Raw genomic sequence first — 18,407 nt, forward strand, 5'->3', positions numbered from 1 at the left:
CACTCATAAGGAGTGGAATTCCTCCAGACTGGTGTAACTTGGTGAATAGAATTATAAAATTTAATTTGTATTAACTTTCCATACATTACACTGTGTCTTAAAAGTGTATATGTTACAACACCTACTTCACTCTAATGTTTAAAGAGACAGCTAGGTTAAAGCATGGCCAGAAAAATGTGTTTAAGATGAATTAAAAAATTACTAGTTTCATCATAAAAGAAACATAGAAGTTTTCACTATGATGAAATATGTTAATCTGTCTCAAATGTACTACCCAGATGACCAAAGGTATGTTTGGAAAGATCTAGGTGAAACAACATTATTAAAAGATCCAAGATCAGGATCTTCCAGAGTCAACATCACTGGGTCTGATGATCTGGAAAAGAAACATTTATATTCTGTTTTCAACCAGTATTACCATTTTTATCTTCTTGTTAAAAGCAGATTATTTTCAATTTCATAAAGAACTGGTAGGGTTTATTTGCTAATAATAAACAAAACAACTACATTCTTATATAATCCAATCCAACAACACTGTCTTCTGTAACATTGATCCAAAAATCACTGTCTTCTATAACCCTTATCCTACATCCACTGTTTCTATAACCCTATCCAACAACCACTGCCTTCTATAAACCTTATCCTCCAGCTACTGTATTCTATAACCCTTATCCTACAAACACTCTCTTATTAGAACCCTCATCCAAGACCTAAACTTTAATTTTGTGTTCAAATACAATGGACAACCATATTCTTTCTGCCTTCTTTAAAAAAGGAGAACAGTCTTATGTTATCTACTTCAACAATATTGTAGTTCTATAGAAATATTGTTGATTTTTTCTTATAATTTTGAAGGAATGCCAATTTATGTTGTTTTAATAGGAATGTTCCAACCATGTCTTAAATCACAGTTTTCCTGCCACATTAAATTCTAACTCCTAATCATTATCCTTCATTATCATGTTGAAACAATTCCCACAGTTACTTTCTTCAGTTCTCAGTACTATCATTTTTTACAGTTATTGTTATATTTATCATATAAAACAACTGGTAGATGAACTCAGTTAGAAACATTGTCACACCAACAGAACTTTAGATGGAAGAAGGTTACAGGAAAACTGGTCTTACTATGACAAATATGTTGGCAAAACCACCCACTCTACCAAAGAGTGTCTGTTCTCCAATGATATATTCAAACAGCCATGCAAAAGGGTGTTGTCAAGTACCATATTTAAACAACACTCACATAAGTGTTCTCCATTTAAACATGCAAACAACACCCACACAGATAGTGTTCTACAGTACCACAGTTTAACTACACTCACACAGATAGGATAGTGTTCTACAGTACCACAGTTTAACAACACCCAGACAGACAGTATTCTACAGTCCTGCAGTTTAACAACACTCATACAGCTAGTGTTCTACAGTACCACACTTTAACAACACCCACACAGATAGTGTTCTACAGTACCACATGCAAACAAGTATGGAAGCTTTGATGATGATGAAACCACTTTTTATGGATTTACATTGACACAGGAATAATATAAATATATGTATATATTGTATGGAACAAAAGGTTTCATCACAAAGTACAAATAATTCACATAGACACAGGAATATATACATATATAGTATGGAACAAATAGTTTCATCCAAAGTACAAGTAATTCACATAGACTCGAGTATATGAACAATATGGAACAAATGGTTATGTGATCACAAATTGGTTAGTAGCAATCTAGAGTACCAGGTCTGACCACTTTTAAAATGGGATGTATGTCTACAACTTATGTATTAAAACTTGCTTATGCTAATTCATGTGTTACATTGTGTGTATGTAGTAAATATAGTTAAAATAGCCAATGATTCAATCTTATGTTCCCAGACCTCTTGGAAATGGCAATGGCTTATACACTTGAAAGTTGCTTCCTACCTCAGTGAGTTGGGTTATATTATTTAATCGAGATAGCTTTATTTGTTTGTGTTGATTGATGGTTCTTTGTTTAAAATTACTGTATTCATGCTCTGGATTTAGGAGGTTCAGTGGTGGTAAACATGGAAGTGCTATTTTATATGTATCAAAGAAATGTGAAGAAAATTGGAAACCAGATTGTTGTTAACTGTGAAAACTCTTTACTCTGAGAAGAAAAGAAAGGTAGAGATCACTGCAAGAGAGATTATGTTCATCACTAAATAATTTCTGAAGATAACATGAAATGATAAATATAAGGAAGCTGAATTTAAGATACTTTGGGTAATATGGATATATAAATAACTGGATAACAAGCATTAGAAAAAAGCTTGTACTCACCTATTTACCACTACAATCACAACTGATTTATTGGGAGATAAGAAAGCCACCATTTCTAGGTTGGTATTGGTTTCATGTTTAAGTTCAATCCTTTGGGACCCAGGTGGAACAAATTTACTGAAAAGGTCAAAACATATTTACCTTTTCCAAAATGTTATAATTGATAAATTATTTCTAAAAGGTTTCATGTACAGAATCCTGCACAGTAGTACTGTGTTATATCTCAGATACATCATTTTGAGAGTTAACGATGTTACATGTCTTGTGTTGTTATTCTAGTGACAGGTCAAAACATATTTACCTTTTCCAAAATGTTATAATTGATAAATTATTTCTAAAAGGTTTCATGTACAGAATCCTGCACAGTAGTACTGAAGCCAAAACTTGATACCTCTATATAAGATTTCCTATGAAAATGACAAGTATTGTGTGTTATAAAGATCAAAACAAAAACCATTATTCAAGATACCTGAAATGTGCCATGGCATAATATGTCGGTTGTTTGTAAAATTCCTTCCCTGTGCTGTTTACAACAATTGGAGCATCTGCTGAGTTTCCAACCCAACTTGGACCACCTTCTAGGTTTACAGCCAGGTTCCAGTCAACCCACCCAACAGTCCAATGTGAGAGATCCTGGAAATATGCATCGCTTTTAAGCTTGTTAAAACCAACTGTTTGTCTTTTTTGTCTATATAACAGGAACACGGTATACTGTCATGTTGTCACCAGAACAACAACAACAGTATGTTATCGTGTTGTCACTAGAACATGACTGTGTTATTATTCTAGTGACAAGATGACAACATATTGTGTTGTTGTTGTAGAGACAGCATGACAGTGTACTGTGATGTTATTCTAGAAATAACATGACAATGTACTATGTTGTTATTCTGGTGACAACATGACAACGTAGTGTATTGTTATTCTGGTGACAACACAACAATGTACTGTGTTGTGATTCTAGAGATAACACAGGAATATACCAGAATAACAGCACAGTGTATTGTCGTGTTGTCACAAGACATGTAACATCGTTAACTCTCAAAATGATGTATCTGTGATATAACACAACTGGCACTTACTTCCAAGATATCATGAGCATATCCTTCTCCCCTCTCCCAGCTTCCTAAAATTACGTGCTCCCAAGGCCATGATCCCTCGCAAGCTTCTGTAGCTAGAAGAAAATGCTCAGGGAATGAATTATGGGTAATATCCAGCAGTTGTGGTGGAGATATCTCATTCCAATACCAATGGAAGCCAACACCACTTACATATCTGGCTGCTTGTGGATCACTTAACACCTGCAAAATGTGTTAGAAACATTCTTGAAAAAACAGAAAAATATTATGAATAATGAAATAATGTTATAACAATGGTTTTATCTTTATAAACTTAGATTTTCGTGTAACAATGGATTAAGCTGATACATTGAAATTGTTTTCGTAAATTATGAGAACGAACTATCTAATTTTAGTTAAATAGCAGCATTGTCCATATATAACGAAAAATGACCATATTACAACGGTTTCTAGCTAAAATATTCGTAAATAAATAAGGAACAATTCCATCTGATATTGGCTTTAGCTAAAAACACGTGTTAACTCTATATTAATGCGCTATCTATTAAGTCAGATACTGTGAAATAGTATTCACTGTCTTAACGAAGGTGTTCTTAATATATTCGATAAAACAAGCTTTGTATGGAGTAACGTTTAATATGTGTTGTACACAAGAAATAAAACGTTCCTATCTTGGTGTTTACAACAAAGCCTAATTTTGGAACAAGTGTGATCTGCTATTTTCGGGTCAAACGGAGACTAAAACCTCACATATAACATCATCAACAGGATGCTATAGTTACCACATCTGCCCACTTTGGAAGCAAAAATCTTTGATCGTCCATTATCATGATCTTTAGTTTATATCCAGCGGTCTCCAAAGAAGGTCCCAAGTGCATCTTAATGAAGTCGCGCTGAGACTCGGGGGTGAAGCCCAAGCACTGGAACGAAAAGTTATATTGAAGACCATTGGTTGGTTCGTTCTCGGTGGTCAGCCCCCAGAACTTAATATTGTACGCTTCGTATGCTTTTAGGAATCTACCAAAATCAAAATAACGTAAAACATCTATTGTACTGTAACGTAACATAACCAGAGACACTCTGTAACTGAATAAAATATACAGACATAATTAATTAGATACGTAAATAATTAGTTCAGCAATGACTAACAGTATAAATGTACTGCGCATCTGTAAACTTCGGCATAATATAAAAACAAGTTACCCTATTTAACACGTTATATAAATGCATTGTAATTAAACACATCCAAAACTACTATCATACATATGTATATTCAATAACAAGTGCAAAACGTGATATAGGTATATTTATAGACACCATCAGATCAACAATGTGTAGGTATAGATTTATAGACATAACCAGGTCAACAACGTGTAGGTATAAATTTATAGACATGAACAGGTCAACAATGTGATATGTATAGATTTATAGTCACAACAGGTCAACAACGTGATATATATAGATTTGCAGACGCGACCAGGTCAACAACGTGTAGGTATAGATTTATAGACATGAACAGGTCAACAACGTGATATGTATAGATTTATAGACACAACTAGTTCAACAACGTGATATGTATAGATTTACAGACGCGACCAGGCCAACAACGTGTAGGTATAGATTTATAGTCACAAACAGGTCAACAACGTGTAGGTATAGATTTATAGATTCATAGACACGACCAGGTCAAGAACCTATTTTGTAACATTTATATCTTAACATGATATACAGGTATAATATACAATACATAGATCCATATAGTTTTATGGATTGTTACTCTATATAAATGTAATCAGTTTTGTAAAGTTCGTAGTGCAAGCTCAAGTAAGTGAAAGATACCATATAAAATCAACATATTAACAATATGGAATACATCTTTCATCATTTAAAAATACTCTGATTTCACTCAAACATTAGAACAACGGGAACATGAGAACTATGAATGAAAGACTGCATTTTAGGCAGACCAGTAAAAAAAAGTTTGGTCACTTTTGAATCCGAAAATCAGCAATCAGTACAAGTTTTATCAAGTAGTTGTTTCTTTTATAACTTGACTATTCTTACCTCGTTTAGAAATATTGTATTGACAATATCTGACTAAGAGGAGAAAACTGAGAAGTTTCATGAAGATAACACAGCACTATGTTACATAGTACAGTAGTACTATACCTACTACAACAGTATGTTACATAACACGTTACTTTGGCCAGAAGTTTATAAAATACAGTTAAGAGAACAGGTTTACAGTTATTATAACTTGAAATATTAAAAACACTTGTTTTCATACTTCACAAAGTAATTAGCCCAGGTGTTGTAATATGCTCCACCAAGTTCACCCTTAATAGTTCCATTTCCTGTCATGTTTTCGCTTGTCTTCATCCAAGCTGGAGAGCTCCAGGGACTAGCAAACAGTCTGATCGGTCTTTCACTCATGATGAAAACTTGATGAAGAAATGGTACCTACAAAGGTTCAAAGACAAAACATCGTGATGCCTAGCTGGCAAATGAACATCAGTGATCGTGCTAAAACAAACATTTAATGATACGAGTATATTACCATTCTATGTCCAGCTGGCAAATGACCATCAGTGATCGTGCTAAAACAAACAACTCATGATATGTGTATAGTGCTGTTCTACGTCAATTGGTAAATGACCATCAGTGATCGTGCTAAAACAAACAATTAATGATATGTGTATGTTACTGTTCTACGTCCAGCTGGCAAATGACCATCAGTGCTTGTGCTAAAGCAAAAAAAAAACAAAAAACACACAAACAAACATGAGTATGGCGCTGTTCTGTTCTCATTTTTACTTGCTAAAATATTTAAACATAGTTATTATTTTAAATTCATTGTGTGTCTACAGAGACTGAGTACATTGTATTATACAATGCTTTTGAACACTCATTACGTTGTTACAGTCCATGTTACAGTCTTATGTTTTTTCACTCTATCTGACGACTGACATATCTTTAAAATAGCCCTGCAATGTATTGCCCTGCATTGCTAAGGATTTCGTCATAAGACTATCATTTCTGAAACGCACCACTCCTCCATGTACTTTCCATAATCCATCCATTGCACAAGAACGATGGTTTCCAGCTCTCATTTCAACAGTCTTATCACACAGAAATCCATAAACGCTGCTTCTTACACCTTGTCTAGTATGTCTAGATATGTATCAATGTAACGTTCACAATCTACTTCCACAACTCTCCTTTCAACCAAAACATACTCGGTGACCAGAACACGTTTACGATCTAAATTTATGAAGAGGTTACGTCGGAAACGGTTGTTCTATATAATTTCAAAACTATTCAATTTTGGTAGCGTTACACTACCAATGTCATGACAAGCAATAAAGAAAATTAGTTTTAATACATTCTGCTCTACTACAACTTTATGCTGACTTTGGTGTCATGTGATTGGCTAATTTCTATATTCATAATCGTTTTAATACTATGCACTCAAACCTCTGTATATAAGTGTGCACGTACGTTTACAAATAACAGTTACTTATATTTTAAACTTACTATACCGGTTTAGGAGTAACCTAAATATTCTAAGTTGGTCGAACATCGTGAGATAACATCGGAATTATGGCAGGATACCAAACTAACGAATCAATTTAATTTAATATGGTCTAATAAACTAGCAACATTCACCACTGAGGTAATTTTCAGTTGTTATCTGTAAAGGCATCTCTGAAGGCTAGCACAGCTGCAAGTCTACGGATTTACAACGCTAAAATCAGGGGTTCGATTCCCCTCGGTGGGCTTAGCAGAGAGCCCGATAGAAAACACATACACTGTTGGCAAGAGATGAATGATAAAGGGTAAAGGTATTCTACAGACAATAATCATCTGGTGTGCAGATGAAACTCTGACTTTAGAAGCCAGCTAGTCATATTTAAGATAAAGACAACATAATTTTGATTTTTTTTTCTGCGTAAGTTTTGACAAGTGCACACTAACATCGCCCTCACATCTTTAAAACGAAGTAAAGTGGACACTTTATTGTTGTCACATCTTTAAAACAATGTGAAATCGACACTAATATCGCCATCACATCTTTAAAACGATGTAAAGTGGACCCTAATATCGCTCTCATATCTTATTTCATACACTATATTTTTAACACTTTATTTTTTGTTACAGAAGTTTTTTAGATAAAGTAATGACGACTAGTGTCTTCTAGAAATTTCTCGAGTCTAGATTTGTGTGATGTGACATGGCTTCTCGAATTTTGTAAAGGATTTGTGAAGCAATTATTATATAAAAACGCTAGAGTAAGTGAGTCAGCTAATGTGTAAGTTAATCAAAAAGTTATTTGAATGGTTAGTTGATTACGTTTTGGTTGAGTTTGTGACGTAGATACGGAAGAAACTTGACAAGCATATGACTGTTATGTTTTATGTTAATTAGGTTTATCACATAGTCGACTTTAGTTATGAAACTTGTAATTTGTGAAACCTTCAATTGAAAATAATAAAATGCGTAGGATCAAGTTACTGGAGGTTATTGTGGAAACCATTTTCATATCATAACCATGGATGGAGCTACCAGGGAATTTCATCATCATCTTCTTGAGAAGAACGTACCTAATGACAAGACAGCAAAAAGTGACATTAAAAGACCGGAGACCAACACTCATCTTTGTACCATAAACCACAGAAGAGACAGCAAACCAAAACATTTAATGACAAAAGGTTTAAATATTACAAATAAAATATGTTTGGTTGTGTTTCATGTCCTTGAACACTTCAGTATTGATTCAATAACTCTAATATTAAATGTATGGATATTAACGTTGTTGATTATAAATAATATCAGGCATGGCCAAGCGTGTTAAGGCGTGCGACTCGTAATCTGCGGGGTGCGGGTTCGTATCCCGGTCGCGCCAAACATGCTTGCCCTTTCAGCCGTGGGGGCGTTATCATGTGACAGTTAATCCCACTATTCATTGGTGAAAGAGTAGCCCAAGAGCTGGCGGTAGCTAGTGATGACTAGCTGACTTCCCTCTATGTCTGTTGTGTATAAATGTTTTGTCTGTGTAATGAGATTGTTCAAGGAACTTCACACTCCTGGGACAGGACAGTGCTGAAGGATGTTTTTATATTCTGGTTTAGACATTTTGCACTGTTTTAAAGAGAGAGTTCAAGCATGACATGATGATATGTAACGCTAATAAATTTCCTTAGTATCAAGATTGGACAAAATTTATACATGACTTCTCGAACTGTTTAGAAACATAAGTAAAAACAGAAATTGTATAAACAAAATTATAGTAGGTAAATCAGTTTGGGTGAGCGAATGCGTTAATCGGAAAATGAGCTAGTTAGCTGGCAAGTTAGTTCGGTAGTGTATGCTTCCATTGAGTTTGGACCTTAGATACGAAAGGAAAATTGACAAGTGACTTTTGTGAGTTGGGCATATCACGTGAAATTGCGCAGGTTATTGGATAATAAATAAATGATCTAGTTTTAACTTTATGAACAAACGTCATTTCAAAATACAGTGTCTGAATGTAAACTTTTTGTACTCGATACAGATAAATAGAAGTTAGATTGAAATTTACTGGATGCATTTATGCAGCTGACTGAACCCTACCTTGTACTTCACGTCTTCCTCGGATAGTTTGAAGTAAGTTAGATTAAAATCTCCAGGTACATCGTCATAGGAGTACACATGAGTAGAAAAGTCGGTGCTGGCCATTGGTACTCTCCCCATAGAATATTCTATTCCTAGAAGTATTATCATGATATTTTCAGTAAAACAAGTTTTAAAGTAAATGTATTAAGTTTACATTTTCACGATATATAACATTTTTTCTTATTAATTACTTTATTTAAAGTTGTGGGATTGGCCGTAATATTATAACGTTCCCACGGCTGAAAGGGCAAGAAAATTTAAAAAAAGTTAAAACCAAACCCTGGTGGTGAGTTAAGTAATAACATTAATAACAACACAAAATATATAAATAATTTAACAACTTTAAATATTTGTTTTTGAATTTCGCACAAAGCCACTCGAGGGCTATCTGTGCTAGCCATCCCTAATTTAGTATTGTAAGACTAGAGTAAAGGCAGCTAGTCATCACCACGAGGGTTTGGTTTTAACTTTTTTTAAATTTTCTCCACCAGGTTAGCGGTAGATTGCTTATGGATTTTCAACAGTACAATTCGACGTTCAATCCCAGAGGAGGACAGAGCGCAGATAGCCCAGTATATATCCTTGCGCTTAAACAAAGAAATCAAACCTATTTTTTAAAATTACTCATAATATTTAATTAATACTCGTAAAATTAACTTGATAAAAATGATACTTCACTATAAGTACAAGAGAAGGCTCTCCGAGTTACTTATCAAATAAAGGTTTCAAATCACTACGAGTTATCGCTTCTGTTAGATAATTGGTATGTTAGGCAGTGTTGACAACCAAGAGAATTTCTTTCAAACAGTATTGTTGGTGTATCAAGCCTACATCAGTTTCTGAGATTCTGTTGAAAATTTTAGTACTTGAAATTAGGTCTACAAATGAACATGACAAAAGTTTATTAAAGAAATAAATTAATAACGTTGTCACGTGAACTGAATTTGGCTTTAATAATCTAAAAGATTGGTTTGGTTTGGTTTGAATTTCGCATAAAGCTACACGAGGGATATCCGCGCTAGCCATCCATAATTTAGCAGTATAAGACTAGAGGGAAGGCAGGTAGTTATCAACACTCACCGCCAACTCTTAGGCTACTCTTTTACAAACGAATAGTGGGGTTGATCGGGGAATTATAACGCCCCCACGGCTGAAAGGGCAAGCATGTTTGGTGTGACTGAGATTCGAACCCGCAACCATCAGATTACGAGTCGAGTACCTTAACCACCTGGCCATGCCGGGCATAATCTAAAATAACCCGTCAAACGATAGAACAACGTTACAATAATATATTAAGTTTTGGCCTAAAATTTAGAAACAATAAAAAGTGACAGACATTTCTTTGAAATGGATTTGAATCTTCCGGTAAGAAATACGTCAGTTTACTTCATCACCAGTTGTTGTTTTTTTTTTCTGTTGTTGTTTTTTTCTGTGTGTATCTTAGATTTTTTGTCAAGCCCAATTTGTTTGGTGCTTTTCCTTGTTTTATTTAAACGAAGAAATGAGTCAGCAAGTAAACTGTGTCAGACATATTTTTGAAGTTAAGCCTATCATTGATTACAGTAGAATAGAACGTTCATGTTATCACTAAACTGATTAGACTTTTCATTATCATTTTTCTGAATAATGTAAAAAATCATGCCCAACAAATTCTTCCATTTAAGTTTCAGTCTTTTCATGAGTTTTGTCTAATAAGAAGATTGCCACAAAGTTTCAAGTTAGTTTGGGAAATTGTCTTCAGAATGGAAAATTGCCACCAGGGTTTCAGTGTGGTTTGGGGATTTATCTAAACGTGGAAAAATTGTAACAAGAGTTTCAAAATAATTGATAACTTTAGAGATGTGCAACAAAATTACAAGAAAGATAAATTGTGAAAGTTACACTAAAAATTTCTTGCAAGGCTACATAAAGCAGTAAGGCCAATCAGGCCATGGCTGATTCCTTTTTCATGCCATGTATAGCTACAACTTATGTATTAAAACTTTTTTCTTTTAATTTAATACATTATGTGTGTATGCAATATTTGCGATTAAAATAGCGCAATATTCATCTCATAGCATTAAATTTTCAAAGCTTTTTTGGGAGGGACATGTTTCCAAATATCCTTAGAAACGGTAATGAGGCAATAGCCTGCCCATTCAAATATTGCTTCCTACGGTAATGTATAAATATGATATAAGTGTGTTATAACCCTTAATAACTGTGATATTAAAAAATAAACACCTAGGTGTGTCCAATTCTCATATGTTCTTTTTAACTACGATATAAGAGTGTGATAACCCTTAATACACTGTGATATTTACAAACAAACACTTATATGTATCAAGTTGTCATTCATTCTTTGTAAATACGACATAAGTGTGATAACCAATGACACATTCTTATACGTTCTGTGATCGCCATGTTTTCCTTTCATGTACAAAGTGAAACACCACACAAGGATTAGGACAGTTTAATTGGCTGATTTTAGAAGTTCAGTTAGCAAGTTATCCATAACTAGCCAAGAAAGTTATCCTTATAAATGGAATAACATACGCTTTCCTTGTTTGTCAACATAGGTTCAATATTGTTTGTTTGTTTGTTTTTGAATTTCGCACAAAGCTACTCGAGGGCTATCTGTGCTAGCCGTCCCTAATTTAGCTGTGTAAGACTAGAGGGAAGGCAACTAGTCATCACCACCCACCGCCAACTCTTAGGCTACTCTTTTACCAACGAATAGTGGGATTGACCATTACAATATAGCGTCCCCACGGCTGAAAGGGCGCGCATGTTTGGCGCGACGGAGATGCGAACCCGCGACCCTCAGATTACGAGTCGCACGCCTTAACACGTTTGGCCATGCCGGGCCGGGTTCAATATTAGATGTAAAACCACTGAATATAAATGAAGTTAAGCATTACCCAACATACTGTCCAGAGATCGTCAGAAGACAGTGGATAAGCTTGAGTAATTCTGCTTCTATGAAATTATAAGATCCTTTATTGTGATACAAAGGGTCTTTATGTCAGAAACCACAGATTCCCTCTCAGTTAGGCCCAGCATGGCCAAGCGTGTTAAGGCGTGCGACTCGTAATCTGAGGGTCGTGGGTTCGCATCCCCGTCGCGCCAAACATGCTCGCCCTTTCAGCCGTGGGGGCGTTATAATGTGACGGTCAATCCCAGTATTCGTTAGTAAAAGAGTAGTCTAAGAGTTGGCGGTGGGTGGTGATGACTAATTGCCTTCCCTCTAGTCTTACACAGCTAAATTAGGGACGGCTAGCACAGATAGCCCTCGAGTAGCTTCGTGCGAAATTAAAAAACAAACAAACAAACCCTCTCAGTTAAACTGCATTATTCTAACGGATCGTCAAACTAGGAAACATTTAACACTTCAAATTATTATCTTCTGAACCACTTACAGCCAAGACCCTACAAATACGTCAGTGGTAAGTTTCTGTAGAAAATTAGATTGATATTTAGTAGTTAAAAATGTTGCAATTTTCTTAACTATTTATAGAACAGATTTGAAGAGGGTGTGGCTTTTGTATAAAATTGACATCTTAAACGTCATTGCACGATATCTCACTGTCGGTTAAACATTTGAACTAGATATTGCTTAATAATGCACCTCAAGAAATCGAAGCTTCTCAAAATTACAAAAATATCTAAAGTCTAAATTACCCTTAGGACTGTAGTAGATGTAAAGTTTAAACTTACCTTCAGGACTATAATAGGACTTCAGAAGCATTTTCTGCATATTTAGAGGAAGATTTCCAATATTAAGCACAGAAGTGTCCGTGAAACAACCTCCAAAACCCAAGATTTCTTGAAAACGTTGGTTCTTGTTCACTAAAGCTGATGCCCATTTCTGTCCATTTCTTGCTGTGGATTGATTAAAACGTCCATAGTTTGTAAAGTAACGACCAATTGTAAGAACTAGCTATATCGCCAGGTTCATAGTTTGTAAAGTAATTATCTAGTGGGAGAACTAACTATTTTGCAAGGCAATTGTTAACTATTACCAGAAAATGTTATTGTCAAATATTAGAGGTTAAGTAAGTTTCAATTCAAAGGTTCGCATGATGCTATCAACTTACGTATTCTAAAATAAGATTTCTTCACATGCTAAAATTATAATACTCATAAAAATAAATCAATAAATCTTTTGTTCCGTGAAGAAAATACATCAACAATAACATTAATTCAGTACATACTCACATTGATTTCTAGGCTTAGGACTAAAGTTCAACACCTTTTTCTGGAGTCTTAAGCCTTCTTTGTTACTTTCGAACACCTGTATTTTTCCGGGAGATAATTTATCGATATAACCCACTGTATCACAATATGTAGTGTTACAGACACAAACAACACTTCCTTGACCATAATTCCGCTTGAGACATGGATTTTGACCTAATAAATAAGAAAAAAAGAAATCATACATCAAGCAAAGAGAGATAGAAACGTAAAACATGAAATAGCACATTGAACAAAGAGAGGGAATTGGTAGAACCAAAACAGGACAGAGGAGTGTTTGTTTGTTTGTTTTGGAATTTCGCACAAAGCTACTCGAGGGTTATCTGTGCTAGCCGTCCCTAATTTAGCAGTGTAAGACTAGAGGGAAGGCAGCTAGTCATCACCACCCACTGCCAACTCGTGGGCTACTCTTTTAGCAACGAATAGTGGATTGACCGTAACATTATAACGCCCCCACGGCTAAAAGGGCGAGCATGTAGGCGCGACCGGGATGCGAACCCGCGACCCTTAGATTACTAGTCGCACGCCTTAACACGCTTGGCCATGCCAGGCCAGGACAGAGAAGAACAAAGAATTATACATAGAACTAAAAAAAAAAAAAGTAATAGTAAAACAGAACAATAAATAATATATCCTATGAAAATATTGTGTTGTACTGAAAAATATATATGTAAAAATGGCTGGTTTGGGTTAAGAAAATTTTTTGTGCAGAGGAGCGAACAACGTTTCGACCTTCTTCGGTCATCGTCAGGTTCACAACCCAAACCAGCCGTTTTTACATATATATTTTTCTCTACGAGTGGGATTTCCGCGTCATCACTAATGTGTTGTACCAGTTAAAACCAGCATGAAGAAGAGAATCACAGTCTCTACGTTCTCGCCGTGGATAACATTTAAGATGATAAAATCTCTATTCGTTCAGAGTAGCCCAGAGCATGGCAGTGGGTAGTGTTGACTTGTTACGTTTAACAGCTCACGATTAGAGACAGCTAGGTTTGTGAACATTCTAAAACAAACAAACAAACTCATTCCGATAAAACAGAGTTCGCCAAGTGTTTATAGGATGAATAGTTGAAAATTATATATACTTAGGCCTTAAACGTCCAACTGATATTAAATATACGAAGTTAGGTAACTAACGTCTATCTTAAAAGTTCAATTGATATTAGATGTACGATGTTAGGTAAGTAAGGTTTATCTTAAAAGTTCAATTGATATTAGATGTACGATGTTAGGTAAGTAAGGTTTATCTTAAAAGTTCGATTGATATTAGATGTACGAACTAGGTAAGTAAGGACTATCTTAAAAGTTCAATTGTCATGCAAACTCTTGATTTACATGATACTGTTTATATAAACGTTTTTCTGATACATTTAGATCTACAGGTTATCACTGTCGTGTGAATTTTTTATTTATAGGATGCTGTTTGTATAAACGTGCTTCTGATACATTTAGATCCACCAGTTGTCACTGTAATATGAACTGTTGATTTTCGTGGTACTGTTTATATAAACGAACTTCTGATACGTTGAGATCCACTGGCTGTCATTGTAATGTGAACTATCTATATAAACGTACTTCTCATACATTTAGATCCACCGGTTGTCATTCTCATGTTTACTGTTGATTTACACGGTACTGTTTATCTAAACATCCTCTGATACATTGAGATCCACCGATTGTCACTGTCATGTGAACTCTTTATATAAACGCACTTCTTCTTCTGATTCATTTATATCCATCGGTTGTCACTGCTATGTGAACTGTTGATTTACATGGTACTCTTAATCTAAATGTACTTCTGATACATTTAGATCCACTACCTGTCACTGTCATGTGAACTGTTTATGTACACAGTACTGTTTATCTAAATGTCTTCTAATACACTGAGATCCACCAGTTGTCACTGTCATGTTTACTGTTGATTTACATGGTACTGTTTGTATAAACATATTTCTGATAGACTTAAATCCACCAGTTGTCACTGCAATGTTAACTGTTGATTTTCATGGTACTGTTTTTATAAACGTCTCCTGATACAGTTAGATCCACTGATTGTCATTGTCACATTTACTGCTGATTTACATGGTACTGTTTACCTAAAAGTACTTCTGATACATTTAGATTCACTGGTTTTTTCACTGTCATGCGTGCTGTTGATTTACATGATACTGTTTATATAAACGTACTTTTGATACATTTAGATACACTGGTTGTCACTGTCATGAGAGCTGTTGATTTACGCGGTACTGTTTATCTAGACGTACTTCTGATACATTTAGGTCTACCGGTTGTAAGTTTCATGTGAACTTTTGGTTTACACGGCACTGTTTTTATGGTTGGATGGAGGTTTGCTTTCATTCTGTGCGTGTTTGTCGGCAAGATTTTTCGAAAACGGCTGATTGGATTTTGATGAAATTTTTCGTTGGTATAAGTTGGTGCTATGACTAAACTTAAACGTGATTAGTTTTGGAAGCTCAAGTTCAAAGCTCAATGTCACGAAAAGTTCACAGAAGTAAAATCATCCTATATGTTAACACGGGGACTGACTGTTCACACAATGTTTTCTCTAAAAGTAGCTTAAATACAATCAGAGTTTGATGAAACTTGGTGGGCACATGTATAATAATATTCCTCATTGTCTTACTGAAAACGGCTTTCGTACGTTGAAAACGAGAGACGTATAAACACATTTTCGTATTTTTAAGGGCCGAATATGATTAATGCTGCGTGCCTGAGGTATGCGTTCTAAGCTTTAAATTCAGGAAATTGTAATAAACTACCATACGGGTTTCAGATCGTATCTGCAGGCGCTAGAAATTGTAATAAACTACAGTACAGGTTTCAGCCTGTATCTGCAGGCGCTAGATATTGTAATAAATGACAGTAGAGGTTTCAGCCCGTATTTGAAGGCGCTAGAAATTGTAATGTTTCATATTTCACTTTCGACGTTTTGTTTCTGAGTCCGAAAGATTGTGCCGATAAATTACAGATTTCTATCTAGATCTATAGATCTAGAAATATGAATAGATTACTTTAGTTTAATAAATGTCTCACCTGATGAAAGCACTGTGACGTGAAACAGACTGTAGATTATAAATATAGCTCTCGCCATCGTTTTGGATAACTTACAGCTTGGTCAAAAGTCTAGGAATACGAAAATTCTAATGTGATCTACAGCTCTACCTACAATCAGTTAAATGTTATCATTCGGAGATACCATGTAGTTATCAGTGTAACTGTACCACCGTGTACCAGGTTCGTATCAAAAGATTAACCAGGTATCTTGAAAATATGGTGTGAAGGTATTTGTTCTAGGACGCCTTGTGGCTCAATCTATGAAAGTTGTGTTTGTTTAATTAAGTTAAGTACGAAGCTACAAGGTGAAAGTATATTTTTTGTCACTCTCATTATCGAAACCCAATTTTTAAGCCCTCAGACTTACGGTTGAGCCACAGAGAGCTCATTTTTTTTAAAGTTACATTTATAGAACAAAATTAGACTTTCTTGAAATTAAATAGCGCAGAAGACTGAAATATAAGATACGATAATGCATGATGTTTTTGAAAGACGCTAAAGTTTGTTCAACAACACAAAGTTACAAATGGATTTGTTGTACTCTTACCAGTTTTTGAGTGTCATAAGTCAACAGACCTACCACTAAACCGCTAGAGGGTAAAAAATCTCTCTCTCTCTGGTGTTTGGGTATATATATTTGTATACCCAGGAGGGTTAGGTACACTAGACCTCTTCCTTCTTCCATTTCTTTGTTGGAATGGCCTGATTAATATATTTCGAGTAAGTACAGAATGGCTGGAATAATATGATAACTTTAGTCTGGTCCTTTTCAGGGCAATATCTATTCATATTGTTCTTTCATTTTTTCTATTTTTAATTTTTTTTTAAATAAGTCTAGAACGTAGGTGGCCTGTTTTATTTTGGCACTATTTTATTATTATTATTATTATTTTAAATTTGATTTTATCTTAAAGATTTGATGTACAAATTTAACAAGGAGAGCTGTTTAGGTCTCTCTTCATCATATATGCAATATATGTCTAGTGCGCATAACAACTCATTTTTTCGCCAATTTTTATCAAAATATTTTATTGTACTATGTAGAAGTATATCTGGTATTATTTGTGTATTTGAGTAATTGTCCATGAACTTTAAGGAAGTGGTTTTAGGTACTCTGTATGCCGATGTAAATAGTGTATTCTGTAATGTTTGGAATTTGGTTTGTATTTGTTTTTCACTTACATTGATCCATGTAAGAGCTGCATAGTCTATTACTGGTCTAATGTATGTCTTGTATATTTTAATGATGTTTTCTGGTGTTGTTCCGTAGTTTTACCAGTTAGACTCCTAACATAGTTTATTCTTCGCCAAATTTTAATTTTTATGTTATTTACATGTTTTATTCATGTAAGTTTAGAATCATATGTTAACCCTAAAAATTTTGCAGATGTAGCAGTTTAGAGAAGCTTTCCGTTCATGTAGATCTGAGGTTGAACTTTTTGATGTTTCGTTGATTTTGAAAATATTACTAATTGTGTCTTCGCTGTGTTTATTTTAATTCTATATTTTTGGCAGTATTCACATAATCTATTTAGTTGTGGTTATAAGTTAGTGGCTGCTATTTCTGGTGTAGGGGCACTTTTCCAAATTGCTACATCATCAGTGAACTGTGACACGTATCCATGGTTTGGGTCTTTGAGTGGCATGTTATTTACATACATGATGAAGAGAATAGGACTTACCACCCCTCCTTGAGGGACGCCAGCTTCTGGAGTGAAGAACTCGGAGAAAGTTTCCTCTTCGTTTATTCCACATTTTCTATTTTCCAAAAAGTTAGATAACCAGCGAATAATTCCACGCGGTAGTCCCATTTCATACATACGGAACTGAAGACCATCGTGCCATACAGTGTCGAATGCTTTCTCGATATCGAGGAAGCAGACGACAGTGCATTCTTTTTTATTAAAGCTGTTTATTATTGTTTCAGTTAATCTAATTAAATGATCTGTTGTTTGTCTATGTTTCCTAAATCCGTTTTGTTCGTCTGGTAATTTTGAATTAATCTCCAAAAATGTGGAGAGTCTATTGCTTATTATTCTTTCAAGAAT

The 18,407-nt window shown here is 34.8% G+C and overlaps 1 protein-coding gene across 1 annotated transcript; it reads right to left on the reverse strand.

The window, feature by feature from the left end:
• Positions 1 to 38: 38 nt before the first annotated feature.
• On the reverse strand, positions 39 to 16,486 carry LOC143236854 (lysosomal acid glucosylceramidase-like). The gene is made up of 10 exons (XM_076475477.1): positions 16,339 to 16,486; positions 13,246 to 13,437; positions 12,745 to 12,909; positions 9,007 to 9,140; positions 5,684 to 5,856; positions 4,179 to 4,413; positions 3,400 to 3,618; positions 2,787 to 2,950; positions 2,318 to 2,434; positions 39 to 376 (listed from the first exon to the last, which is right to left on the reverse strand). The coding sequence occupies exons 1-10, from the start codon at positions 16,394 to 16,396 to the stop codon at positions 271 to 273; spliced, it is 1,563 nt and encodes a 520-aa protein (XP_076331592.1). The 5' UTR covers positions 16,397 to 16,486; the 3' UTR covers positions 39 to 270.
• Between the last annotated feature and the right edge of the window lie 1,921 nt (positions 16,487 to 18,407).

Source organism: Tachypleus tridentatus, chromosome 13, assembly GCF_004210375.1.
Source record: "Tachypleus tridentatus isolate NWPU-2018 chromosome 13, ASM421037v1, whole genome shotgun sequence".
Taxonomy (NCBI): Eukaryota; Metazoa; Arthropoda; class Merostomata; order Xiphosura; family Limulidae; genus Tachypleus; species Tachypleus tridentatus.

Coding starts and splice junctions, on each gene's coding strand:
- LOC143236854 (XM_076475477.1), bottom strand. CDS start 16,396: ATGGCGAGAGCTATATTTATAATCTACAGTCTGTTTCACGTCACAGTG. Junction 12,910..13,245: donor TCCTAAGCCTAGAAATCAAT/GTGAGTATGTAC, acceptor ATCAATCCACAG/CAAGAAATGGACAGAAATGG. Junction 3,619..4,178: donor TTCCAAAGTGGGCAGATGTG/GTAACTATAGCA, acceptor CACATTTTGCAG/GTGTTAAGTGATCCACAAGC.